This window comes from Phyllopteryx taeniolatus, chromosome 5 (assembly GCF_024500385.1).
Source record: "Phyllopteryx taeniolatus isolate TA_2022b chromosome 5, UOR_Ptae_1.2, whole genome shotgun sequence".
NCBI classification, from domain to species: domain Eukaryota; kingdom Metazoa; phylum Chordata; class Actinopteri; order Syngnathiformes; family Syngnathidae; genus Phyllopteryx; species Phyllopteryx taeniolatus.
The window spans coordinates 30201971-30229360 of NC_084506.1; the positions used below are offsets into that span (position 1 = coordinate 30201971).

The 27390-nt window shown below is 41.0% G+C and overlaps 2 protein-coding genes across 5 annotated transcripts in view; one reads left to right on the forward strand and one right to left on the reverse strand.

Moving 5' to 3' along the window:
• The window catches only part of duox2 (dual oxidase 2), a 6661-nt gene extending 1828 nt beyond the window's left edge, over window positions 1–4833 (reverse strand). The window contains exons 1-7 of one of the 4 annotated variants that reach the window (XM_061774743.1): window positions 4655–4833; window positions 2172–2257; window positions 1913–2079; window positions 1756–1813; window positions 1544–1678; window positions 332–539; window positions 47–261 (exon numbers count right to left, since the gene is read on the reverse strand). In XM_061774743.1, coding sequence (XP_061630727.1) covers window positions 47–261; window positions 332–539; window positions 1544–1678; window positions 1756–1813; window positions 1913–2079; window positions 2172–2257; window positions 4655–4728 — 943 coding nt within the window. In that variant the 5' untranslated portion in view covers window positions 4729–4833. The other 3 variants (XM_061774746.1, XM_061774745.1, XM_061774744.1) reach the window with 3 other exon arrangements.
• Window positions 3214–27376, forward strand: duox (dual oxidase). The gene is made up of 33 exons (XM_061774741.1): window positions 3214–3348; window positions 3439–3522; window positions 4174–4332; window positions 5561–5748; window positions 7375–7576; window positions 7986–8152; window positions 8880–8943; window positions 9182–9278; window positions 9547–9637; window positions 10719–10821; window positions 10905–11077; window positions 11161–11336; window positions 11514–11632; window positions 11720–11857; window positions 11922–12035; window positions 12119–12321; window positions 12429–12614; window positions 12678–12903; window positions 14233–14326; window positions 14405–14580; window positions 14658–14727; window positions 14861–14902; window positions 16670–16848; window positions 16922–17152; window positions 17382–17481; window positions 20135–20184; window positions 20272–20399; window positions 20530–20683; window positions 21770–22002; window positions 23527–23685; window positions 24919–25074; window positions 25943–26071; window positions 26191–27376. Exons 1-33 carry the CDS (start codon window positions 3288–3290, stop codon window positions 26311–26313), a joined length of 4575 nt encoding a protein of 1524 aa, XP_061630725.1. The 5' UTR covers window positions 3214–3287; the 3' UTR covers window positions 26314–27376.
• Window positions 27377–27390: the final 14 nt, after the last annotated feature.

A 27390-nucleotide genomic window follows, 5' to 3' on the forward strand; every position in this document is an offset into this window, starting at 1 on the left:
TTGATCCAAAGTAATGAATTCTGAAAGCAAGACTTTTAATAGTTACCGGTAGCCAGAGCCAGCCAAAATGAAAGGCTGTATTCAACTTCAACAGAGACTGCTCCAATGGAGAAAACACACTGGGAAGCATGCATGATGGTGGTGAAGGTGGCCGTAGAAATGAAGATGAAGGTGGCTGTGGCCAGCATCATGTAGCCGGCGTATAAAATGACTGGCATGGAGACAAGGATGTTGGCCAGCATCCAGCAGCAAAATGCCGTCCTGGTTTGAACATTCAGTTAATTTCCGGAACAGTTAACCATTAGGAAATCACAAGCTCATATTTACATACCAGAGAGTTGCAGATGCGTATCGCCCAGAGTGTCTGTAGTGAAAGATGAGGCCGCACGGGCTGCTGAGAGTGAATTTCTCCGCAATGTACAGGATTGGATTCGGTAGCCCTTTTGCCAACGCTTCCTTATATTCCTCCTCAATAGTATCGCGCCAGCTGAACATCTCATTGTAGTCGATAGTCTCATTTAACTGGACAACAGGATTTCCTGCAGAGCAAAAACTTGCATATTTGCATCACGGTGATTGAAATTGAAATATCCGTTAGTGTAGTGGTGGCGAACTGAAATCGACAGTTTTTAACATTCATTTTCATAGGTTTTGACAGGTTTTCATGTCAACGTAAATTTTGAAACCATAAATACGCTGCCCGCACCAAAGTCAGGCAAATGTACAACTACACTCTCAGTGACCACAGCAGTGATTCTTAAGATAGGTACCAGTACCATTAGTGGTACGAGGGCTCCCTCCAGTGGTATGCCAAAGAATCCATTCATCCATCCATTCTCCATACCGTTTATCCTCACTAGGGTCGGCAGGCGTGTTGGAGCCTATCCCAGCTGACTCTGGGCGAGAGCTAATCGCAAGGTACATATACACAAACAGCCATTGACACTCACTTTCACACCTATGGGCAATTTAGAGTCTTCAATTAACCTACCGTGCATGTTTTTGGGATGTGGGAGGAAACCAGAGTACCCGGAGAAACCCCACGCAGGCACGGCCGGATTTGAACCCGGGTCCTCAGAACTGTGAGGCAGTTGTGCATTGGCCAAAGGATCACTGATTCAAATGTTCAAACTGTGCAAATTAGAGTGGCTGAAACCTTTTTTTTTTTTTTTTTAACCCAGTGTAGTACATTTGTTAAGTACAGTTCAGAGGTATTTAACTTTTAAACACTATAAATTTGCATTTAATATTTTATTTATTGAACCTGCAATACATTTTAATGGAATCATTATTTATGTAATTTTTTTTGTTTTGTTTAAGCATTGCATAATGCTCCAGACGATTACAATAATATTACATTTAAAATCAAGAGAATCTCTGTGCTTGTGCCCATCCCTTAGAAGAACACTCAAATATAGGCTTATTTAGGATGAGGATCTGTAATTTTTTATTTTTTTTAAAATCGATTTAAGCATAATCGCTGCAATACAGAGTGGCAATATGAATATGTGGCATGATATTTGTAAGAGCTGCCGTAACTCACCTTTTAGTGTAACATTAATGCCATACAGGCCAACATGTAAGCCAATGTCAGCGTTAACCACCGCATTGCTGAAAGACTTGTAGGTAGCATTTGTCGTCATACGGGCTTCAGCCCAATTGTTCGTAAAGTTGAGTGCTGCAGGAAAAGGAAGGTGAGGAGAAATGTAAATATGGGATTCATTAAGAGGTTTGCGGAAAAAGCACTGAACTCACCCACGATGACGGCACCGATAATTAAGCTCAAAAGGATCCTGAACAGCCACAGTAGCCGCTGATTGCATAGAAAAAGGCATACAGTGAAAAATGTTTAAAGCCTTCGCAGATATGGTCATTTTAAGGCTGCTGACTAATTTGAGAGGGTTGTACTCACCGCCTTTCCTCGAATCCCGGGCAGAATGAGTAGCAGACAGAGCGTCATCACAAGAAAGCACACAATAACGGTGAACAAGTGACCGCTGAAGATGAAGGCCGTCCTTCGCATATGGTAGAAAGGATAATTGTTGTCGTAGAAAGTCATCTTGACTTCGGCTCTTGTGGCTGCAGACAAAAGTTGGGAAGGGGAATGGGAAAGGCTCAGTGCTGTGTTAAAGATGGAAAAACAAGAAATAAAGACATTGTTGTAGCCAAACCTGAATCGTGGAAGAGGACTGAAGCGGCTGTGTCACACATGAGGAAACATGCACCTCTTTTATAGACGAGGAACAGGATGGGTTGACTGGAGAAAAGTGGGAAAGAGGTGTGATAAAGAGCAAACAACCAGCCCCATTTGGGAATTCCAGGTCGCATGTTAGTGATGAGGCAGAGGGCACTTCCCCACCTCTCATCTACTCCTGCATTGCATATCAACCTGCTACACAGGGTAAGCATGACCGTTTCACAAATAAATGACCATAGAGCAATGATTTGCAACCATCGTGTCGGGACAGATCATTAAGTGTGCTGCGGGAAATGATCCTATTTCACTTACTTGGGCTGGGATTTAAAAAAAAAAATTTTTTTTTTTACTACAAATAATGCATCTTTATAAGTACTGCATATCAGCATTGTGTTCAACTAATGAGAACCTGATTTTATATTGTGTAAGAAGATTTATCACCAAGTTGGGACAAGATCATCATTACTTCATATATATATATATATATATATATATATACACTTTTTGAGACATTTTTTTTTGGTGCTATGGGGTGAGACTTTCCTAATGAAAAATATGTGCAAACAGTCTGTGATGTACTGTACATTTTCTTTTTTTGTTGTTGCTTTTAGCAGACAAATGCAGTGTTTTCTTGCTAGTATACTAAAGCTTGAATATGATCTAAAAGATCAATAGGTAAAGGGGGGGTAAATGTTATTGAAAAACATGCATATTAGAGAAGAATTATATAAGATTCTACATCACACAACTTGAACAGATGAGCATTTACACTGATAAAAATGTAAGCATGAGACTTTCCTTTCGAATTTGACACTGCGCAGCAAATTGTGTTCAATAACAATAGAATCGTGTCGTCACCCAAATAAAACATATATGATTGCGACAGTTTATGATTAGGATTCCTACCAAGAGCCACAGCAACATCCTTGTGGGAACACTTACCCGTCATAGAAATAAAAAGTCATCCAAGTACCAGGAAGTTGCACACTAACAATCCCTGCAGGAGGTAAATGAGATCAAATGTTATCTCCACTTCTCCAGTGTTCCACGGCTTGGCTGCAGACTTGAGCTCAGGAGCCTCTCTGCATCAATGGACTTGCGTCAGCCAGTTTGGAGTGTTTGTGCAGTGTTCATCTTGCTGCTCATTGTTGGTGAGTAGACAACGCGGTGAACCGAGTTGGAGCCCGGCGTGGGCAACGTCGGCTCGGTGATTTAAACGGCGTTTGGCTGCATTTGAACAGATTCGCGTGGTGAAATAACGTGGGAAGTTCCTCGCTTTGACGGTTGGTACAACACTTTAGGATGTCCTAAACGTGGAGCAGTCGGTGAGTCCAATTAGCTAGCAGCTCGGCTTTCAAGGTACGCGCCGACTTGATGTTTTGTTGCTAAATGACGTTGTCATTGCGCACTTTCGTACACACTACGTGGCTTTATTGTACTCAAATTGACCGGCCATCGTAGCAAAAAAAAAAAAAAAAAAAAAAAGCTTCTTAATGCATCAAATTAGATTAGTTTACCACCAAGTTTTTATTTGTAAACAATATAGGTTTGCTTAATCTCAAAATTTCAAATGTAGGAAATACATACATTTATTAAACAATTAAATAAAACACACATACACACACACACAAACAAAATATATATTTAAGTACAGTAAAGAAGAATTTGTACTTTGTTACTTCCACCAGTACTGTTTGTCAAAGCTATTTAAACATATCAAGATAATGTAGCAATCCACAACGTAATTCTACAGCTCGCCACACGAGACATGGGTATTTCAGACTGTGTCGAAAATGCGCGCAAAAACTGGACTACTAAACAAGAAAAAAATAACTTACTAAAATGAGGAATATACAGTTTAGGAGTCACTTTTCAAAAGTTGTAAAAAGTTTCCATTGAAATTTTCAAAGTAGTCTAAAAATTAGCTAAATTTAGCAACAAAAATGTTGTTGGCATCAATGTTTGTATTCCTGCAGGCTCACACCTTGTGCGGCTCGTGCCCGCGAACTTCCGGGATGGGGTCTACCAACCTGAGCACGAGTTGCCCAATCCGAGAAGCCTGAGCCGCACTCTCAGCGCCGGGCCTTCTGGGTTGGCCTCCATTCGAAACCACACCGTGTTAGCTTTGTTTTTTGGTAAATATACATTAATCGAATCTCTCCCTTTTTAATTAAATTTTTTGTGAGCCAAACTATTTCCTCCTCCACAATGCTAGGTGGCAGTTTGTTCAGCTACGTCACACCAACAAGGAAGTTAACTGTTGTTAACTGTTTTAATCTATTTAACTGTTGTTAACTGTTTTAATCTATTTGAAAATGGAAACAAGAGTGATAAGGACAGAATGAGGTGTTTCCTCATAATCCCACAAATACTTTGTTCCATCATTCAATTTTATCGGTCTATCTAGCTAGCTAGCTAGCTAGCTAGCTATCTACACACACATACATAGATACATACATACTGTTTGGAGTTTGCATGTTCTCCCCATGCTTGTTTGGGTTTTCTTCCGGTACTGCGTCTTCCTCCCACATTCTGCAATAAAATCATTCTGTTCTGTACAGTTCTTCTGCAGCAAACTCATCCATCCATGCCTCTATGGACCATGGTGGAACTGAAAAGGGTCACTCTCCAAACTGTTCTGAAAGCATAGATTTGTTGGGCCCTAAGAATAATGTCATTGCTTTATGGGTTTTAACACAGTTAAAGAAGAAATCGTGCAGCATTTGAGACAAACATTCACTGTTTAATTTTTAAAAGTATATATTTAAAAAAAGAAAAAAGGCCAAAATGGCTGTCTGTTGTCGTACAACTACCGGATACAAATTCCTTGTGTGTTTTTGACATTCTGATGACGTTATGACATTTTTTCGTCATATCCCGATGCTGCTTATATAGCCCATAGGACGCGTATTTAAATCGTAGCTGGTCGTACGTTATGATTTTATTAAGCAGCACAGTTCTTCATATGTTTATTTCTTTGGTATTTCTGCCTGGCAACAGCATGTCAGCATGCACATCCTACATTTGATGGAATTGCAAATACTGTACAGTTTTTTTAATACTTAGACCAAACTGATAAATTCTCGAAACAGAAAACAGAATATTTTCATATACGATGTATTATAACAGGTAGCGCGGTGGACAACTGGTTATCTGCCTCACAGTTCTGGGGTTGAGGATTCAAATCCGGGCTCTTTCCTTTGTGTGTGGAGTTAGCATGTTCTCCTTGTGTCTGTGTGGTATTCCACTTTCCTCCCACATTCCACAAATATGCATGGTAGGTTAGTTGAAGACTCTAAATTGTACGTAGGTGTGAATGGTTGTTTGTTTATATGTGCCCTGAACAAATGATTTACTTTTCAGGTTATCATGTTGCGTTTGAAATCACTAACTCACGGACTCCTGGGTGCCCACCTGAATTTATGAACATCCCAGTACCTAAAGATGACCCCATTTTTGACCCGCATGGCACCGGGGAAGTTCTGCTGCCCTTCCAGAGAGGACCATGGGACAAAGACACAGGCCAGAGTCCCAGCAACCCTCGTACACAGGTGGTACTAGAATTATTAGTTGATATTTGGGATGTAAATATCAGGGGCAGTCATCGCCAAGTGGTTAATAACAGAGGCTGCTACCCTTGAGCGAGGTCCTGAAACTCTGAACTGCTCCCTAAGGGCTATAAGTCACCCCATCCTCTACTGTGTGCATCACTACTGTCATGGGATACATTTAGAGAGCAAATTTAATGTACAGAAAGTCTACAAATCCCTGTTCAAATGACATATTTTGTGATATAAAAAAAATTGACCATATAAAAAATTTGACTAAGATAAATTATTTCAAAATGTTTCCACCGTTAATGTGACCTGTAACCTGTGAAACTCCATGGAACAAAAGAAGCTTTTTTTTTTTTTGAGGAGATGTAAAAATAAACAATTGAGATAATGTGGTTGCACAAGTGAGCACACCCTCATAACTGGGTTATAGCTGTCTTCAGAATTAACAAATCACAATCAAACTCGTAAGATCAGAGTCAACTACAACTGCAACCATTTAAAGCGCTTTTGATTAACCCCAAAATGTAAGCTGTTCTAGTAGTCTTTTCCTGACATTTTCTTGCTCTTTAGCAGTAGCCTGAAGCTTTTGTCCGAACACTGACTAGGTTTCAGTGTTGTACCTGAACGAGTTCAATAAACGAAAGTTGATGAACTAGTTCATATTTTGGGTGAATGTGAATTGAACTTAGTTAATTTCTGCCTGATGAACATTATTGAGGATGCGCTCATTCTGGAATCTGCAAACTGTTTTCCAATGAAGGTTAATTTTCATTCAAGAATGCCAGGTTTTATTAGGGACTTCCAGGACAAAACCCGTCTGAACACATTGTCACATGTCGGGGGTTAAATGCCGTATCCGGCAACCGAATCGGTGCGGCCGCCATTCATGTTTACATGTGCGAGGTGCGTTCAAGGACACGCCGTAAATGGGAGAGAATGTGTTCTTTGGTTATAACACTCTACAATCACACTGTCATAATATGGAATTTATTTTGCTTTGTAATATAAGGCTAGATAAGGTAAAATATTTTGTTTATGCAGTCAGCCAGAGCTGCATGGAATTTCAGTTATCAATATCCTTTCCGCATTGTTCCTGTCATTCTGTCTTGAATGTTTTTATTTGCACATTAATGACAAAAGTTTTGTTTTGATTTTTCATTTTGAAAAAGACAATTCAAATAGGTTTTCCTCATGTTTTTGAGATTGTAGGGTGAAAGCTGCAGCTGGCTACTTGTGTGAGCTGAATGGGTGGCAACAATGGGGAAATGAAATACCATTTGAGGGTAATAGCCCCTGAGCAACATATTGAAAAAAAACAACAACTTTTTGGATGAGTGAACTAAGTTAAACATTTTAATTATGAATTGAACTCGTTCATTTTTGGATCGGTGAACTGACCTTTGAACTAGTTCGCGTAGAAAATGAACTTTCCCAACACTGCTAGGTTTATGGAACTGTTCATTATTTATTTCACAAAAACCTGGTATTTGAACTCTGTATATGCACGGATAAAATACAATACAGATGATTAATTGTTTGCATTGTTACTCAAGTTGGTATGGATGTACTTTTCAGGCTTTATCCACTGTATTCTAAACAAAAAAACAATTATTCTTGAAGGTCAACACGGTCACAACTTGGATTGATGGCAGCTCCATCTATGGCCCATCCACTTCCTGGTCAGACTCCCTGAGAAGCTTTTCTGATGGACTGCTGGCCTCCGGCTTGGAGTGGAACATGCCAAGACAAGCGACCGGACACACTTTCATGAGGAGCGCTGCTGACCCCACAACAGGTGTTCATGGACCTCAGGGGCTCTATGGTAAGAAGTATTTAATCACTTTTAACCTTTACTTTTAACATCATATCATACAAAAAAAAAAATAATCTAATTATTGTGTGAATGTATGTCATGCTCGTTTACTTGAATCATGGTTGTGAGGCCCCTCCTGATGCATGTTACTGAATAATTGAGCAAATGGTTGGTCAGGTCAGTCTGTCCTGAACAAAATGGTGTGTTGCATCACAGGTGCTGTCAAACGTGTTGATCAGTCAAGTGGAGTAGAGGCGGGGGTTCTGTCAAATAGTGAATTATTGTACTCGAGTACCTGTGTGATATCATCGATAAGAGTGAACTTGGGGGCATTTTTGTGTTCCGTATTCTTTGGTAGAGTTCATGTAAATGTATCAGAATGAGCTAAAAAAAAACAAACTCTAACTTCTGTGTCCAGAGTTGGGAAATGCTTGGGCCAACGAGAATGTGTTCACAGCAGCGGAGGGGATCATCTGGTTTCGTTACCACAACTATTTGGCCTCCAAACTGCGTGAGGAACACCCACAGTGGTCAGATGAGGAGTTGTTTCAAAATGTCAGGAAGACAGTTGTGGCCACATTCCAGGTAGGAAAAGTCTCAATGGAATCCATTCTCTATGGAAGAGATGATTTTACAAACAAGGTTGTATCAATTTTAGGTGGTTGTGTATTTGCACTCACCGGACACTACATTACTTTAGTACAGTAGCTGTATCAAAAATGGTGTACATGTTTTCCAACTAGAATATATTGTTCAATTAGTTTTTTTGTAGCGCATGTCCTCATTTGAGTGGTGGGTGAGCTCAAGCCTATCCCAGCTACTTTGGGTTTCAGGCGAGGGACTGGTCGCTAGTCAATCACATATGATTATATATGATTTAGACAAACACAAATTTACGCTCACAGTTAGGGTCACTTTACAGTCTTCAATTAACCCAACATGCGTGGTTTTGGAATGTGGGAGGAAGCTGGAGTGCCCAGAGAAAGATTTGAACCGAGAACCTCCTGAATGGTAGACATGCTAACCATTTGTCCACTGTTCCACCCGATAGTTAGATTGAGACTTTAAGAGAGAATTTGACTTTATATTTAGTGTGGTACTTTTAACTTGCAAATGTGTAAAACTACACACTTCATTATATTTGAACATTCAATGTGATGCATCAAATCCTAAAAAAAAATTGGTATTGCTAACTAAAGTTCACAATTTAGATTTAAAAAATAAAATAAGCTTAAAGAAAGCTTGTGATTGAACAGCGACAATAAAAGTCTTTCCCTACAGTAACGATAATTATTTTTCTCCCCAAAAACAGAATATTGCTCTTTACGAATGGCTGCCAGCATACCTGGGAGACAGAACCATTCCGCCCTACCCAGGTAAGAGAGAGAGAATGTGCAAACAAGCGGATAACAGCAAGTAATGCACTGGTGACCTCAAGTCTGCGCGAGTTGATGGACAAATTTGAGCTGTGTCAGCAAAATCGTTCTCCTCTACTGAATGAGCACTCACAGTTAGGAAGTTAAAACACTGTGCTCGTCATCATTTTATCACTGCTTATTTTAATATGAATACTGTCTTTTGTTATAACGTTACATTTTTGATGTATCTGTGCAGGTTATCAGAAGTTTGTTGATCCAGCTATCTCCCCTGAGTTCCAGGCTGCCGCTATGAGATTAGGTATCACTATGGCTCCCCCCGGTGTTTACATGAGGTATTTTTTTACGATTCACTTCCTTTTTGTCTGATGGAACCAGAACTCAGAACTGTGAGGCAGACACTCTAACCAGTCGGCACTGTGCCGCCACGGAACCAATTTGTCAATGAAAACTAACATAGCCCTGTTCTTGACACACGGAAACCATGCAAACCCCAAGATCCAAATTGGAACTTTCTGGGCAGCAGTACTAACCAATGTTTCACTGTACTGCAAATTGTTATTTCTCTCAAGACATGCTCAATGGCTGCTGTCTTTTGTACAGAAACAGAACCTGCCATTTCCGAAAGATCATCAACACTGATGGCAGTTCATCACCAGCCTTGCGACTTTGTAACAGCTTTTGGAAACGTCAGGTAGGCCTACATACTGCATATGTCACACTGCTCAGTTTACCCTCAAAATGCAGTTGTGTGCCTTGAGGTACTAGTGACCCAAAAGATTTTGGGAGATACGAGATGTCATTCAGCCAATTTATTTTTATTTTTTTCTCCGACTTGTGAGCAACAATTTAAGATAAGGTTTTGGGGCAGTAAACAACTCAGCTCACTTCACAACAAGCAACATTTTGGCATAGGGAAGCAGAAAAGAGGCTTTAAGCTGTTTAATGCCACTTCCAGTTAACCTTAACTGTCAAACTAAACATAAAACATAGAGAATTACTCATTGTGTTATTTAAAATAAGCAGAATTCTTAAATGCGCGAGCTTAATGCTCACATATAATGTGAAATGCTACAGACGGGCTAACAAATAGCATCCATGTGGCAGTGTTATAAAACTTTAAGGAATGAATATTTGAACACAAACGGTGCAGCAACACATGTAGACAGAGAATATAACAATACTCTCAGGCATATATTCTTTTACCCTCTGCAAAAAAACAAGTAATATTAATTACTGCAGAGTCAACTACAGTAGTTGAGTGAAACTCTTCTTCGTTTGTCTGCATTACTGTATTGTATTGCGTAATTAAGTTGCACACACCAAAAGATCTGCACTAAATTATTCATGATGCAAAATGTTTAATTCTTCACATTGTATTTAATTATGTTATCACTACGCGAATGTTTTTATAAAGTACAATGTTGTCGGGTGCTATTTTCCTAATTGAAAAACACTGTAAAATGTTTTTTTGGGGGGAAACTGGGACAGATTAATGGCATTTCCATTCATTTCTATGGGGAAAAAAATGATCTAAGATAAAGAACAAATTAAAATCATATCTGAAGGTGCCACTGTATTAGAAAGGCCTTTCAGTATGATGTATGCAGTACTGGTACTACACTACTGTAAACTACAAGCACAATAATGAACATTCATGAAATTATACCTCTCTGTGTCAATCAAAACGGAGTGCTACAGTATTGTCTATTATCTAAAGGCTGTTAGAGGAGAGTCAGCTTCTTTTTTTTATGCCCACGTCATTTTGTCATCAGGAGATTAATGTGAACAGAAGCCAGGATGTGGATGACCTCCTCATGGGCATGACCTCTCAGATTGCAGAGGACGTTGACCGCATTGTTGTGGAGGATTTAAGAGGTTATACACCCTGAAAACTCCATGTATCATGAACCTACATGAACGAACACATTTTTAAACACTCTGGATCTAATCTCCGACAGACTTCATGTATGGACCTCTTAAATTCACTCGCACGGACTTGGTGGCGCTAACTGTCCAAAGAGGAAGAGACTTTGGCCTTCGCAGTTACACGGAGGTCAGACAAGCACTGAATCTGCCTCCTGTAAAGACATTTGAAGACATTAATCCTCAGCTCAACAGGACCAACCCACAAGTAAAATCCAGAATGTTCATTTCATCATCAACAATCCAACATCGGCATCAAGAATGTGACTAACATGAGGTTTTGTTTAACAGTTGCTCAGAGAAGTTGCACACATTTATGATGGCGATATCTCCAAACTAGAGCTCTTCCCTGGAGGACTGTTAGAGTCAATGGGGGGTCCAGGTCCAGTTTTCTCTGCTATAATCTTGGACCAGTTTGAACGCATAAGAAATGGCGATCGCTTCTGGTTTGAGAACAAACAGAACGGGTGAGCTCCTCCCATTAATTAACACATTCACTGCCATTGACAGCTTTAGAAGTCAAATATTCATGTTAACTGGGAAGGCTGGCAGTGAATGAGTTAAGACATCCATGCTCAAATGATGTCGCCCATGCTGTGTGTCATCATCATCACCAAGATTTACTGAAAGTTCTCTTCTCTCAGTTTGTTCTCAGATGACGACGTCCAAAAGATCCGCAACGTGACTTTTCATGACGTCCTTGTTGCAGTCATCAACGCAGAGGATTCGGACATACAAAAGAGTGTGTTCTTCTGGAAGAGTGGTAAATTGTGATTTTTAACCACGAACTGCAACGTGAATACGATATTAAGTGACTGAATACATAGAATGATCTCACTGTTGGCCCTAGGTAATCCTTGTCCTCAACCCACTCAGCTGAACGCATCAATGCTCCATCCCTGCACTAATGCCACCAAACTCAATTACTTTGATGGGAGTAAAGTTGGCTTTGGGATACTTATTATCATTCTGTTCCTCTTTCCTGTTGGTCAGTATCATAAATTCACCTCTGTATTTTATTGCACCGTACTGATATTGATCATCATTCTCAGTGAGTTACTTAGTGGCTTGTACGGTGGCGTATCGCCGCAAGTACCGCTACACAAAGTTCCAGAAAAGAGGGAGCCCAATTGGAAGTCCAGAGACAACAGCTTCAGGATTCGCTGGTATGAATATTAGTCGGATTTCCTGTGTTGCTACTTGCTACTAGCTCCTACTTCTCTCATACTATGTTTTTTCCCCTCCCTAGCCTATGAGTGGCAGAACGATAAAAAGCCTCTGCATCCCGTCAGTGTAGAGGTCATAGAAGAGAGGAAGTTGCAGATATGGGACAGATCTGGATCTGCTCTCCGCTGCTTGAATCTGAACAAACAGCATTGCCATGATGTGGTCCTCTCAAATGACCGCAATCAGAAAGCTCTACTGCTCAAAGTGCCGAAAGAATACGACCTAGTTAGTAGCCGGAATCAGCAAGGGATCGGAACAGTCTCGGAGGTTTCTTCTGTAACATCGGAATATTCTCCACCAGTTTTCACCTATGCTTCCCTTTGCTATTCCAGGTGCTATTTTTCGATGACGAGAGCAGACGTGCTGCGTTCCTCGAGTGTCTGCACCCAGAGGTGACTGACGACACGCATGGGGTTAGATTGAGGGAGATGAGTGAGAAGGCGCTTCTGAAGGAGGCGTTAACAGGAGAGCAAAGGGCGCAGATTGTGGAAACATTCATCCGACACGCTTTCTCCAAGGTAAGATTGCTCGCTAGCTAAGAAAAATATGGTATAATGATGGACACTCCCTGTCTGGCTCAGGTTTTGGAAATAGAGAAGTGCGATGCCGGGGACATGAACGGTGTTTCCTGTAAGAAGGCCAAAGAGGTTCTGCAGTGCGAGTTGACAGCTGGAGAGTTTGCCGATGCGCTGGGCCTCAAGCCTGACTCCTTATTTGTGGACTCCATGTTCACGCTGGCTGATAAAGATGGCAATGGCTACCTCTCCTTCCAGGAGTTTCTTGACGTCATTGTCATTTTTATGAACGGTAAACCATGTGACACCAAAAACAGTAGTATAACTGAATATTAGATAGTTTGATCATTTTAAACCCCCTACGATCATGTGATCAAAGGATTCAAAACATTTTGCTTACTAAGATAAGCTTATCGTAGTAACATATTGTCCGTAACATAAGCCTGTAATACTTTACAAAAGCAAACAACTGTGGTTATATCAACTGCACATACTCTTTTTGAAAAGTCTTAGTCATAACTGATGCAATAAATAAAGCAATGAGCTGACTAATCAGAATAACAGGAAATAAACCTGCACACACTTACCTTCGTGACTGACCACTTCTGACCAAGAGAGTTCATAGTTTGGCTTTCAAGCTATTTTCAACACTCAGACAACATGAAGACAGACCAATAATATCCATTTGTGAAAAAATATGAACTTGACCATATTTGGACATATGACGTTTCCACCCAACAGGGACGATATGTTTGAAATATTTTGGTTACCTTATTCAGCTACACCAGAGGACACATTATTAGAAACACTATCAGCATGATGTAGTTCAGTTCTAAGCTCCACCAGTAATAACCACATTCTTAAAGTAATACTTCCCTGTCACACAGTGTTAATCACAGCTGCGCATTATTGTCTTTGTTCGGGCGGAATTTGTGCACTTTAGGGAGGGTTGAACATTTCCAGAAAGTTTCTGGTACAATCCCATGGGAATTAAAGCTGGGCAATTTTGGGAACATTCCAGATTGGAAACTTTCCATGTGAATAATGTGTATTTATGGGAAATAACTGGAATTGAGGGCAATTAATTGTAAAGGTATCATATTCAAGCAGAAATGGAATTATTTGGTTTTGTCTTGAGCAGACATCCAAGCAAAATAGATAACATTCCATGCTCATTGCTTCATTTTTTTTCCTCACATCACTAGAGCAGCGGCATATCTGAAGCTTGCTCATACCTCAAATTCTGGTTTGCAAAAAAAAATAAAATAAAAATGAACCAGGTGACATCTCGTAACTCGAAAAACCTTTAAACTGGTGCACTCGTAAGTAAAGGTACCACTGCACTGACATTAAATCTGATTGTTATAGTCAGCATTATGCTATAATATATTTTCTACAACTATATTTAAGTTGCCTATTAAGAGCCAACCTTCAATTTTGTAAATCCGGGTTTATTCCCATAAATTCCTATGGAAAGTTGCCAACTTTGAAAATTCCTGGAATTTTGCAACCCTAACTGTAAATAGATGAGATAACTCCTTAAGACTGACTGATTTCCCTGACTGCTGATGAGGTGTTGATAATAAGGTACTATTGTGAGTTACAGTACATGTTTGCACAGGAACCCCTGAGGAAAAGTCCAAGCTGATGTTCTCCATGAATGACATCAGCGGAAATGGTTATTTATTAAAAGAAGAATTTGCCAGGATGCTCAGGTTTGACCAGTAATTTATTTTTCAAAAGGGGTTCTCTTCATGCAATGTTTTGCTGTCCGCCTTTTGATTCACTCAAAGGTCCTTTATTGAAATCTCCAACGGTGCATTGTCAAAGCGTCAGACGGAAGACGCCATCAGAACCATGATGCAGGCAGCGGGGTTTGATAACAAAGACAATATCACATGGGAAGACTTCCATTTCCTCCTGCGGGACCATGAGAGGGAGCTGCAGTTTGCCCAGCTCAGTCTTAAAGGTGGAAGGAAGTTTTGTCTTTTTCCTCAATCCTCGATCATCATGCTCATTGATTAATCTAGTATGTTGCCAATGCAGGCGTGGAGAATCGAGGAAAGAAATTGTTTGATCGCGACCAGAGAGTTTCCTTTATCTGCCCAGTGAGAAAGTAAGTGACAGGAATGCAGAAAACATAGACTAATTAATTACCTGCAAAATCTACGGATACACTACATACTGCACCATGTCTAGTACTTCCAAGAGTGTATGACAAATGACATGATTTTTATTGTTGATGACAGCAGTGACAATGCAGAAGGACTGGATATCCGCAGACGGAAAAAGTGTGTGCACATTTCCTTATTGATAACAATATACAAATAATAACAGTGGTGCCTTGAGATGCAAGTGACGTGACTTGCGAGTTCTTCGAGATACGAGCCGTCGTTCTGACAATTTTTTGCTTTGACTTGGATACGAGTGCTGTACTGTATAGTGGCAGTGAACCAGAGGTGTCAAAAGTATTCCCGTACCTCATCCAAGTATAGAAGTATAGATATTAGGGTTTAAAAATACTTTGTTGTAGAAGTTGAAGTGTCTACTCAAGCTTTTTCCTCAAGTGTTAAAGTAATGGTTTCAAAATTAAAGTATAAAAGTAAAAGTAATGCAAGGGAGAAAAAAAATATATTAGGACAAAAGCTTGGGCTGCATCCTATTGGACACTACCCCACCTCCCTACAAAAACATTTTTCTAAAGGCCATAATGACTATAATGTTATATTAAATGTTCCGTTGAAGGCTACCTGTTTCACCTGCATATACAGTATGCCCATTGAAAATGATCACATTTAGTTGGCCTACAAAGAAAATAGATTAAAGACCCATGTGTACTAGGACTACTGAGCATTAACGTGTTTTTCATAGCGCAAAGATATGCTGGCTAGTTACCCAAAGTATTTCAGTAGTGCAAACAGTCAAACTTCAGTGGCATGTTGCCAATGTTTTATTGTAAGGTTTATTGCATTCAAACTTTGCTGCAGGAGTCTGTGAGGGTAACAGACTATTTTCACGTATTTTCACGACCATAGGGCGCACCGTATTAAAAGGCGCAGTCTCAGTTACGGGGTCTATTTCTGTATTTAACACATACATAAGGCGCACTGTATTATTGGGCGCATGCATGGTAAAACATATGCTTGCTTAAAACATACGGTAGCATGCATGCACGCTAAAACAATGTTTTTAAAAAGGCAGCGGGAGCAAAACTGAGTTCGGCTGTACTTTATTGACGTATTTAACAATGTACTCACGTTATTTTTTGATCAATCCTCATCCACGAATCCATCAAAGTCCTCATGTTCTGTATCCGAAATGAACAGCTGGGCAAGTTCTCAATCAAACACGCCAGGTTCGAGTCAGTCTCGTTGCCGTGCGGCTCTTCAGAAATGATGCCGGCTTTTACGAAAGCTCGAACAACAGTGCAAGCAGACATGTTAGCATCCACGATCCATTCACAAATTGTGGCGTAACTCGCCCGGCGCTGCCTCCTAGACTTAGTAAAACTGTGTTCGCCATCTGTCATCCATCGCTTCCACGCCGCTCGCAACTTCACGTTGAACGCCCTGTTTACACCGATGTCCTGCGGTTGGAGTTCCTTAGTCAACGACTAATATTAGTGCCGTACTGATGAGGGGTTGTGGCTTCTCAATGAACAGCATATCTGTCTGTCTGTCCGTGTCTCTCTCTTAATCTTCCCCCAGGTGGCCAAGGCGGGCACACAAGAAATGGCCATTCAATTGATGCAGTGTAAAAAAACTGTTTAATTCTTTTTAATTCCATTTATTTATGTCATTACACTGTATGTTTTTATAAAGTACAAAGTTAGGCAGTACTGTTTTTCCCATGAAATTACACAGGACAATGATTTTTCGGAGAAGGCTGGAACTGATTAATGGCACTTCCATTCATTTTAATGGGAAAAGATCATTTGAGATTGTTTTGAGTTACAAGTGTGGTCGCACAACAAATTGAACTCGTATCTCAAGGCACCATTTTTATTTAGAACTATTAAACACAACTTTGATGGCATTGATACATTTGCTCCATTACAGGTTTTACCTAAATACTCCCAATGTGTATGTGAAGCCCAAGCGCAGCCACTACATAAGAAGCCCCATCTGGCAGAAGATCCAACAGTTCAAACGATTCATTGAGAACTACCGCCGGCATATTGTCTGCTTCATTGTGGTTTACAGCATAACCGCCGGCGTGGTGCTCGAGAGATGTTATTGTAAGCTTAAGTCTGTTATGCCGTGCTGTAGATGCATAATGAGGCCTTATTTAAATTAAAATGTGTTCCTCAGACTACAGTTTTCAAGCCATGTCAACAGGCATGCCTGAGACTTCAGTGGTGGGCGTGGTGGTGTCCCGTGGCTCGGCGGCCGCCATCTCCTTTCTGTTTCCCTACATGCTCCTCACAGTGTGTCGCAACCTCATCACGCTGTGCAGAGAGACTTTCCTGAACCGATACATCCCCTTCGATGCTGCCATCGACCTTCATCGCTCCATGGCCTCGACCGCCGTCGTCCTCTCAGGTTACCAGGCAGTATATACAGTATGATATTATACTCACAAAATGTTAGGAATATTCAGTTTACAGGTAAAATTTCCAGATGAACCTAAAATGCACTATAAACTTCACCTGTAACGGTAATAGTGCATTTTAAGTTCATCTGGAAATTTCACTCCCTGACCTTTTGGAAGTAGTCTTGACTTAAGTTGCACTAAATCTACTTATTTACAAAAACAAGTTATATTTTGTAGTTGTTCACAGCCTGGGCCATGTGGTCAACTTCTACATCTTCTCCATCAGTGATCTCAACATCCTGGCTTGTTTGTTCCCAAAGGTTTTGACTAACAATGGGTAATGTTTTAACTTAGTTTTTTTCATTCTTTACATTTTACATGTAGCCTTGAGTTGATGGTGTGAATAGTAAGAATCAAGCAACTACACCAGGGGTGGTCAAACATTTGTGCTTAAGGGCCACTTTTGTCATGATCTTTTCTTGTCCGCCTTGTCACTTGTGTCAACCAATCAGCTGCCTCCAGCCACCTGTCTTGTTCAGGTGTGCCTCATTGTCTCGTCAGTTTGCTTATATTTAGTTTTTTTAGTTATATTTTTTTTCCCCAGTGTGTGTCAGTTCATTGTCACGGTTGTATGCCACACATCCTTTGTCGCCTTGTTTTCCCCCATAGTCTTCCGTGTTGTTTCTCATGTGTTTCTTTGTTTTATCATTTTTGGGCTTTTAATTCATCTATCCATCCATTATCTGAGCCGCTTATCCTCACAAAGATTGCGGGAGCGCTGGAGCCTATCCCAGCTATCATCGGGGAGGAGGCGGGGTACACCCTGAACCGGTTGCCAGCCAATCGCAGGGCACATACAAACAAACAACCATTCGCACTCACATTCACACCTACAGGCAATTTAGAGTCTTCAATTAACCTACTATGCATGTTTTGGGGATGTGGGAGGAGCTTTTAATTCAGTATTTTTTTAATTTTGCTGTAGTACTTTTTGTTTTGCCTTTTTGTATTAAATCCTTTGAGTACGTCGTGCTCTCCTGCCTCGCTTCCTTGAACTTGGGTCCTCCACCTTTTGCCATCAACTCCACCACACAAACTCAAATGTATAAATATCTGTCTTTTTTAGTTTTAAAATGACTGTATGGACTAGGTCATTTGTAGATGAGGTAAAAAAAAAAAAAAGTAAAATATGTACAATAGTTTATTCGAATAAAATAATTGAGGCTAATTTTTTTATTATATAAAATGAATTGGATTTTAATTAACAAATGATTTAATAATAAAAATGATTTAGTATTTTATTTTTTTTACTGTCCTACCTCTGTTTTAAGGTTACCAATGTTAACCACTAATTACCAATCGCAAGATCATTGATAGTAAAGCGATTATGTCATGGGAAGTAGACACTTTTGAACAGGCACGTCTACACATAGACCCCGAGTGGTGCCCAAGCAATTGCCCTTTTGTGCTGGATGAAAAAAGTGCCCTTTTTGCTGCAGCCCTTTTTTACTTCATTCCTCGATATATCAGAAAATAAAAATTACCATCTGTGTCATCAATTCCCCCCGAAGTATTTTATTTGAGGAGTATTTATTTGAGTATGGGGAGAATTGTACATATTTTCACACCTTAATTTATTTGGGAATAATCAGAGGCACTTTAAATGGTGGTGTGCTGACCTGATGAGTGTGAGTGTGATTGCTTAATTCTGAACACAGCCACATCCCCATTTATAAGAGGGTGTGTGCACTTGTGCAACCACGTTATCTCAGTTTATTTTTACTTCCCCTCTCTAATTTTTGTTTCAATTAAGTTGTAGAGGTTATAGGTTAACTGGTAGTGGGAAAAAAAACTTTCAATTGATTTACGCTGTTTTCGTTTTTGTATATCACAAAAACCTGACGTTTGTTAACAGTCACCTCATTTGTTAACAGTTGTATTATTGACTGCCCTCTTTTTGGCTTGAGCGACCTGCCCCTCAAAGTGTCTGGGCATGCGCCTGCTTATGATGCGTCTTGTCAGATTACGTGGAACTGGTAACCATAGTAATAGGATGGATGGTGGGTATTCACATTTCTCTTGGCTTGACTCCTGGGGCTGGTGGTCCGGTACCCTTGCCCCTCCCTTTGGTACTGGGGGGCTTTGGTTGGGCTCGGCGACCGCCCTGGGTCCTGGGGAGTGGATGATGTCCCCCTAGCTGCTCCCTGGCTTGGCACCCCCTTGTGGGTGTAGGGCGCCAGGCCCACCCTTCCTCAATGTGCCGGCTCAGCCACTCCGTACAGCAGTTGACTAACATGCATGTGATGTGGTAGTAATTCACTAATAAGTTCCATAGACGCGCTATAGGCTTGAATTATTTGTGCTGGGACCACTAATAACAACACAGGTTATATTAACATATCAACATATTCATCAGTAGCACTGCCTTGCTCCTTTCCCACATCCTGTCCTGTCCTGCCCTTTTCTGTCCTCTCATTTTGTCCTATTGGTGAGTTGTTGCATGTCCTCACCGGGTGCCCCCCCAGATAAGATCACGATTTGACTTTTGTAACGTTACTTGTGGTCCAATATCGAGACTGTCTAACTATTCTTCTGCTACGATTCACACCCCTATTCCTCTCGTCAGTTCTGTCCCTCTGTCTGTCCCCTAAAACCCTTTTCTGTTCGGCTGCATTTTCAATAAACATTAGAATAATTCAAAAATAAAAAATTAAGCAGAGGGAGTATTTGAAACTCCCGTTGCACAGAAAAACTGTTCCAGCACAAAAGGCATACAGATCCACCATTCTGCAAGGCACATGCAGCTGAACAGGACAGGTTAGGGGAAAAAAAGATTACACGGATGTCATACCCATAGCCAATAGGGTATCTAAGTTTGTATGGATATATTGTGATGTACAGTATGTCTACTAAAATTGCTTCTTTTCATTCGTTGAAATACATTCTATGAGGGAATGTTTTTTCATGTATTGTGTGTTCACCCATTACAGGTCTGAACTTCCTCCCAAGTGGTCTTGGTGGTTCTTTCAAACTGTTCCAGGTACTGCATTGTGGTAGATTCAAATGTCACAGAACGCATGCTTTTTGTTACAGTGCGCTATGACTCCATACTTTGTGTTGCTCTCAGGATTCACCGGTGTGCTGCTTCTCTTCACTTTGGCATTCATTTATGTTTTCGCCTCCCGCCATTTTCGACGCATTAGCTTCCGAGGGTTCTGGATCACTCATTACCTTTACATTGTTGTGTATATTTTGGTAAGTGCTTTTCCCGACTCGACAAATTAACAAAACACACAGACAAAACATATTTTTCTGTCAGTATTTTTAGGAGCTGCATCCACTTTTATTCTATGTGTTGTGATTCTGGCATGTTTACATCCAACAGACAATCATTCATGGAAGTTTTGGCCTACTTCAAGAACCACGTTTCTACATCTTCCTCATCCCACCTGCACTGCTCTTCCTGCTTGACAAACTAATCAGTCTGAGCAGGAAGAAGGTGGAAATTCTTGTTATCAGAGCAGAGTTGCTGCCTTCAGGTGACCTTTAATCTGTTTGTTACACAATGTCAATAAGCCCTCCTTAATTCCTTGGTTAGAAGTTCTATTTCATCCCTGCTGACCACCAGAAAGCAGTGCTGAAAGTGAATATTCCCTTCGCGCATGTGCTGTTCGAGTATACATAACAAAAAAGTCACGTGAGACGCCCCGGTGAAGCGCAAGTTGATTTGTTACCACCTGTGCCGCTTTTAAGCCCATGGCAGGTGTAGAGCTGCAGTGGGTATCACTCGAGGCGTTCTTGCTCGTCATTGCCTTGGCAAGACGCGTCAGTGTGGTACACGCATTGTCAGTCAGCCCTCCATGCCTGAGGTTGCACACGGACTGTGCCGATGTCTCTTTATGTCCTAAATTCTCTCATATTTTGGCCAGCCCAAGTGGCTTGTGGGTTATGTACCTCCATTTGAGGGGGGGGGGGATGCCAGAGGTTTTATGTTCTGTGAGAATTCAGAGATTTTGTTTCGCTGCTGTGACAGGCGTTCGTTCATCTGCACAGCTTTTTCTCTGTGGTGCTGTGTGGTGAGCAGCGTTTTGTCTCACAGGATCATTCGCCATTCATGTCAGGTGTCAAACCACCTGTTCCGGGTCATTGAGGCGTCACGTGACTTTTTGGGTATGCATACTCGAATTGCACATGCACGAAGGAATATTCAATGCTTTCAGCACCGCCTTCTGGCAATCATTCGGAATTCATAGAACTGCAGTCAATTTAACTCAGAGCTGACCCACACCTCCATGGGTCACGAAGCGTGTTGTGAACTTGGGGCCCTCTATTTCTGCCAATAATATTGATTATTTATTATTCAATGTTGATCTTTACCTAGAGTGATTATAATGAGGATTTGTTTTTTTTCATGTTACACTCTTCTTCTTCAATACTATTTTCCCCAAAATACACAGACACAAAAAGTCTCCCAATTCTGTCAACAATTATTTTCTCTTGCGGGCCTTCTAGTGGTCACTGGGCCCCAAGCACGTGTTTAATTTGCCGATGCTTTGGGCACCAAACTTAAACTGCACCATTAATTATTGTCTTGACGAAACTTTCCTTGGCTGTGCTCCCTGCAGACGTGACTCATCTGGAGTTCAAACGACCACAAGGCTTTAGGTATCGTTCGGGCCAGTGGGTCCGCATTGCATGCCTGATGTTGGGAACAGATGAGTACCATCCGTTCACGCTGACATCAGCCCCTCACGAGGAGACTCTCAGCCTGCACATCCGGGCCGTGGGGCCCTGGACCAGCCAGCTCAGAGAGCTCTACAGTGAAGAAAGTCGGATTGAGTTTGGAGCCTATCCAAAGGTAAGACATACAGTAAAGAAACTGTTACCAATATGTAGTATTTGTATGAGCTTTAAAACAATTTTGTTATTTGTGTGTGTGTGTGTGTGTGCAGAAGTAGGATAATTTTCCACTTAAAGCACCTCTAAAAATCCCTACACTCGAGGTACAAGTGCTGTGGGAGAAGTTTCGCTATCAATTAATGGGTTGGGCTAAGTTATTTCGATCCCCAAAATCATTTATTCATCTTACCCAGACATGTTGTACAGTTCTCCTTCCAATTTCATTTTCAAGTGCCAGACCTCCTTTTATGAGCTGCACTTATCGCAAACAGTCTGCAGATACCTAATGTATGTAAGAATAATATCTCACAAAGGTGATAATTACAATGGTGACACTAGACCAAAATAACAGACTACATTATCCTACATGTTTTTTTTTTTTTTTCATGAATGTTATTCTATTTCATTTTATCATGTTGGCGGCATAGTTGAGGATGAGTTACCTCCTCGAGCATGCCTTCATGAACTTTTCTTGGAACAGCAAAGGGCCTTCCCCAAACTATTCCGAAACGTCCCACAAAGTTGGAAGAATTACAGTTGACCTAAATGTCTTGATAGGATAACAATAAAAGATTATTCATTCTGTAACTGATCAGGAGATTCTTCCCTTTTACCAATACCGGATAGCTTGGAGGCTAATAATTAACCCTAGACGACAACAGTGTAGGGCAGGGGTCACCAACATTGTGCCTGCGGCCACCCGGTCACCCCCAAGGACCACGTGAGGTGCTTGCGGGCCTGTCCTCAAAATAGCTCAGTTAGCAGCTAGTGAAAATGGGACATTGTGATTTCCTAGGAATGTTGTAGAAGCAATAATTTTAAATGTAAACACTTTGTCTTCAGAATTTTAGAGAAGTGATGCATATTGATATTTTTCTCTTTCCTACCTTGTTAAATTGTTGATAATTATAAGGAAATTAACATGATCAATGTATTTGCATAGATGAAAACTATTAATTGTTAATAACGTATAATTAAAGGTAATTTGAACAAATATGTTTTTACAGAATGTGTATCAAACTGATAGCCCTTTGGATTAATCAGTGTCCAAGAGTTGGCTAAAGGTTGTTACCCCTGGTGGCGAGTGTACCTTGAGTGGCAGAAATGGATTTCCTACTTCTGGCAAGAAAGAGCAGATACACACCTAAAGCATGTGTACTGCCATTTACCAGCTGCACTCAGGGGAAATGGTTTGCAGAGAGCAATTGTAAAAGTGATGTCACTCAATTAATAATGATGAATATGACACATCTACAACAGGCAACAGTCACGTGTGCTTTTATGCACCGATACCAGTTTTTTTTCAATTATGAGGATTTACTTTTCACAACACACGAACAACTGCAAATAAGTTAAGCGTGGAAAAAGTGTTTCCATCTGCAAAATGTCACTTAAAAGGCAACACAGTAAACACTCCATTAAGGAAAGCTGTTTGTAGTAGAACGTAATTATGAGTGCTCGTATGCTGCCCCTTTTACCACAGCTGTACCTGGATGGCCCATTCGGAGAGGGACACCAGGAATGGACTGACTTTAAGGTGTCTGTTTTGGTGGGAGGAGGCATCGGTGTCACGCCATTTGCCTCCATCCTCAAAGATCTGGTGTTCAAGTCTTCCATCAAGTCCAAGATTCAGTGTCAAAAGGTATGCTTCTCTTCCCATAATATTCATCATTCAATACTTCCTTGTCGACATACCTACAATAGGTGGGGGACTCGAGTCAAGTGATTTGACTCGAGTCGCCAAGTTTAGGACTTGGGAATAGCCTGGCTAAAACTCATAAAAGACTTGACTTTGGCTCGGCATTCATGAAGCTCGACTTGTGCGCGGTGAATGTGTGAGCCTCTGTAAAGTGTTTTGGGAACCGTGATGGTGTAGGTCAAGCGCAATATAAGTGCACTTCATACAATATGTTGTGACTTAGCAAGAGTGTACAACATGACTTCTGGCTTGTCAGGTGTGCTTTGGGAAATGATCAAATTTCACATAATTGGTCAGAAAATGATGTACAACAAATAATGTATCTTTGTGAATCTATCTATGCCATTGACGTACAGTATATTGACAGACGGAGCGTGGTGACGCAACAAAATAAACTCGCTTGAAATTTCGTGGCGACTCGACTTCCATAGACTATATAACTTGCACATATGTGACATACTCCCATCGCCCGTACTTCCTGTTAAGCCTGCCGCACAATGAGCGATGCAGTCGAACCCAATTGGACCGGACCATCGCATAAAATTAAGAGTTGCAGACGCGACCCTGCACATTGAGCGATTGGATATATGGACACCTAGGCGTTTGATGCTGTATTGACAGTATATTGTAGTTTATTACATTTCTTAAACCATAAAAACCTAGATTAATAATTACCGAAGAGGCGGGTTACTAAAGCGAGTGGACGCGGGTGAGAAGAAAAGCACGATTGTGGATTTTTCAAAGGAATCTCGCTGACGCCATTCATTTGAACATACCCAGCGAGGGACGTGTTATTCGCATACATTTTGGTCACAAGCGTCGCTTTTTCATCCACAGGCACATTGGACATTATGTATAGAGTTTATTGATATAAAACACAATATTTGATGCTTTATATACAGTATGCGCCCTGCGATTGGCTGGTGTACCCCGCCTCTCACCCAGAGTGGGCTCCAGCATGCCCGCGACCCTAGTGAGGAGAAGCAGTACGGAAAATGGATGGATTAATATACGGCAATTATTTGGCTTGGGGTGGCATGGCGGCCGTTCGGTGTCTCGCTTGAATAAAAAAACCCGGGAAAGTATTTTCAGAGTGAGGGAAAGCTGTGTGCATTTTGATTGGCTGTATGCTGCGACGGTATGCGCTGGCGATACAAAAAAAATTATGTTTGCCAGGTGTACTTCATCTGGGTGACACGGACGCAGCGTCAGTTTGAGTGGGTGTCAGACATCATCAAGGAGGTGGAGGAGATGGACTCACTGGAGCTGGTGTCAGTTCACACTTACATCACGCAGGTGGCCCAGAAGTTTGACCTCCGCACCACCATGCTGGTGAGTTAAGCATTCGCCTTTATTGAACAGGAAAAAACAACAACTGTTTGCCATTAAAATGCTGGGTATTCAATGTGAATATTTTCACATTTGTTATTGAGCTCAATATACATTATACATATTATAATCCAGGTGGCATGGTTACAGTAGTTTTGAGGTTGGGGGGTTTGAATCCGGGTTCCGGCTTTCCTATATGGAGTTTGCATGTTCTAATTTACGATTGGCTGCATTTTCTCCAGATACTCCGGCTTTCTCCCACATTCCAAAAACACGAATCTACAGTTTATTGAAGACTCTAAATTGTCCATAGATTTGACTGTGAGTCTGGTTACATGAACAGACACAAAGGACAGGAATTAACGTCTTTGGTACTGCAATAATTCAACATTGCATGGCGCAATGCATTTTGGGAACTGTAGCCTCACAGGAAATTTGAAGTTATTTATTTATTTATGCCGAGATCAGACTACAGGATTTTAACCCCGCTATTGACCCAATTAGCTATCGCGAGCGATTTCCCAGATCGGACTCGACATATTTTGTCGGGAACGACAAAACTTCTTGTAGTTTGACATAATCCACGACCAATGATTTGGCCCTACGATAGCCCTACAACACCAAAAAGAAAATTCGAGCATGTTTGATTTTTGGGATATTTTCCATGTCGTGTGACATATCAGCGACAACTCTCCGACAGCGTCTTTAACTCCCGTATTTATCTTTCAAGTGCAATACCGTACAGGACATGAACCCTCAGAGCAGATTTCTGCTGTTAACATTACAAACCAGATTTGATAGTTTTTGCTGTTGTATACATAGGTTGCTGGGTTATGATGCTAATATTTTTTTGTTTTGAATTTGTAAACAGTACGTGTGTGAGCGTCACTTCCAGAAGGTGTGGAGCCGCAGTCTGTTCACGGGCCTGAAGTCTGTTACCCATTTTGGCCGGCCGCCCTTCGTGTCCTTTTTCAGTTCACTCCAGGAGGTTCATCCGGAGGTCAGTCCTTTTTGAGCCGGTCTCGCTCCACCTACGAGCGCCTACCCGCCAGGAGCACAGGCGTGAACACATGTAATTGATAGGGTGGAATATGTGTGAATAAGGGTTATTTCCTGCAGGTGTCCAAGATTGGTGTGTTCAGCTGTGGACCACCGGGACTGACCAAGAATGTGGAGAAAGCCTGTCAGCACATGAACAAGAGAGACCAGGCACTGTTTATGCACCACTATGAGAACTTTTAAATTATGTTCTTTTTTTTTAACATTTGTGCTGAGAAATATATATGTAATTGAGCTAATTTAGTGTCTCCCCCCCCCCCCATTTAAAATCTAATTGTATCTATTATATTGATCTTCAAGCTGGCTCCATTGACAAATCTCATTTACGGTCCGACTTGCCCACATGTGTGGCACTACTTTGTAATTGTAATTGTACTTGATAATTATAATTGTAAAGCCCATCTCAGCTATCTTATCTATCTAGTACCAGGTATCTCTTAGGCCTAAGGCATTTATTATATGAGAGGGAAGCATTTTATAATGATAATTAAACTACATAATTTTTCAGAATCAGAATTATCTATCATGGCAAAGCATGTTAAAACACACAAGGAATTTGTCCCCGGCAGTAGGAGACACGTTAGTAATGCAGCACTATGGCAAAATAGTCCCCGCTACCTTCGGGCGGGAGGCGGGGTATACCCTGAGCTGGCCACCAGCCAATCGCAGGGCACGTACAAACAGACAACCATTCGCACTCACATTCACACCTACGGCCAACTTAGCCTTTTCAATTAACCTACCATGCATGTTTTTGGAGTAGCCGGAGAAAAGGCACGCAGGCACGGGGAGAACATGCAAATTCCACACAGGCAAGGCTGGATTTGAACCCAGGTCCTCAGAGCTGTGAGGCTGATGTGCTAACCAGTTGGCCGCCCTTCTTGCAGTGCTTGATTTGTCTTCACTTTTAATAATGTTGAGCTATTGCAAGCATTGTTTTGTTTCCGAACCCCTTTTTAAATACATTAACCAATAGCTGAACAAACTATTTTCCTTGAGTTCTGATTTCAAAACTAGCCATCAATTTATTCTGTATATGCCATATGAGACGATCATACATTTATATTGTTTTGAAGTTGTAACAGCCCTCTGAATGAAACCATGTGACCTGCGACAAAATGTTAGTTTGACAACCCTTTTGTAGAAAAGGATTTTGAGAGGAAACTCATGTTTAGTTGTTTAAACAAATCTGTTGGTGTGTAGTCATTTGAGTACAGTACTTCAATAAACTCAAACTAATATTAAATTTCTTGTTTAAGT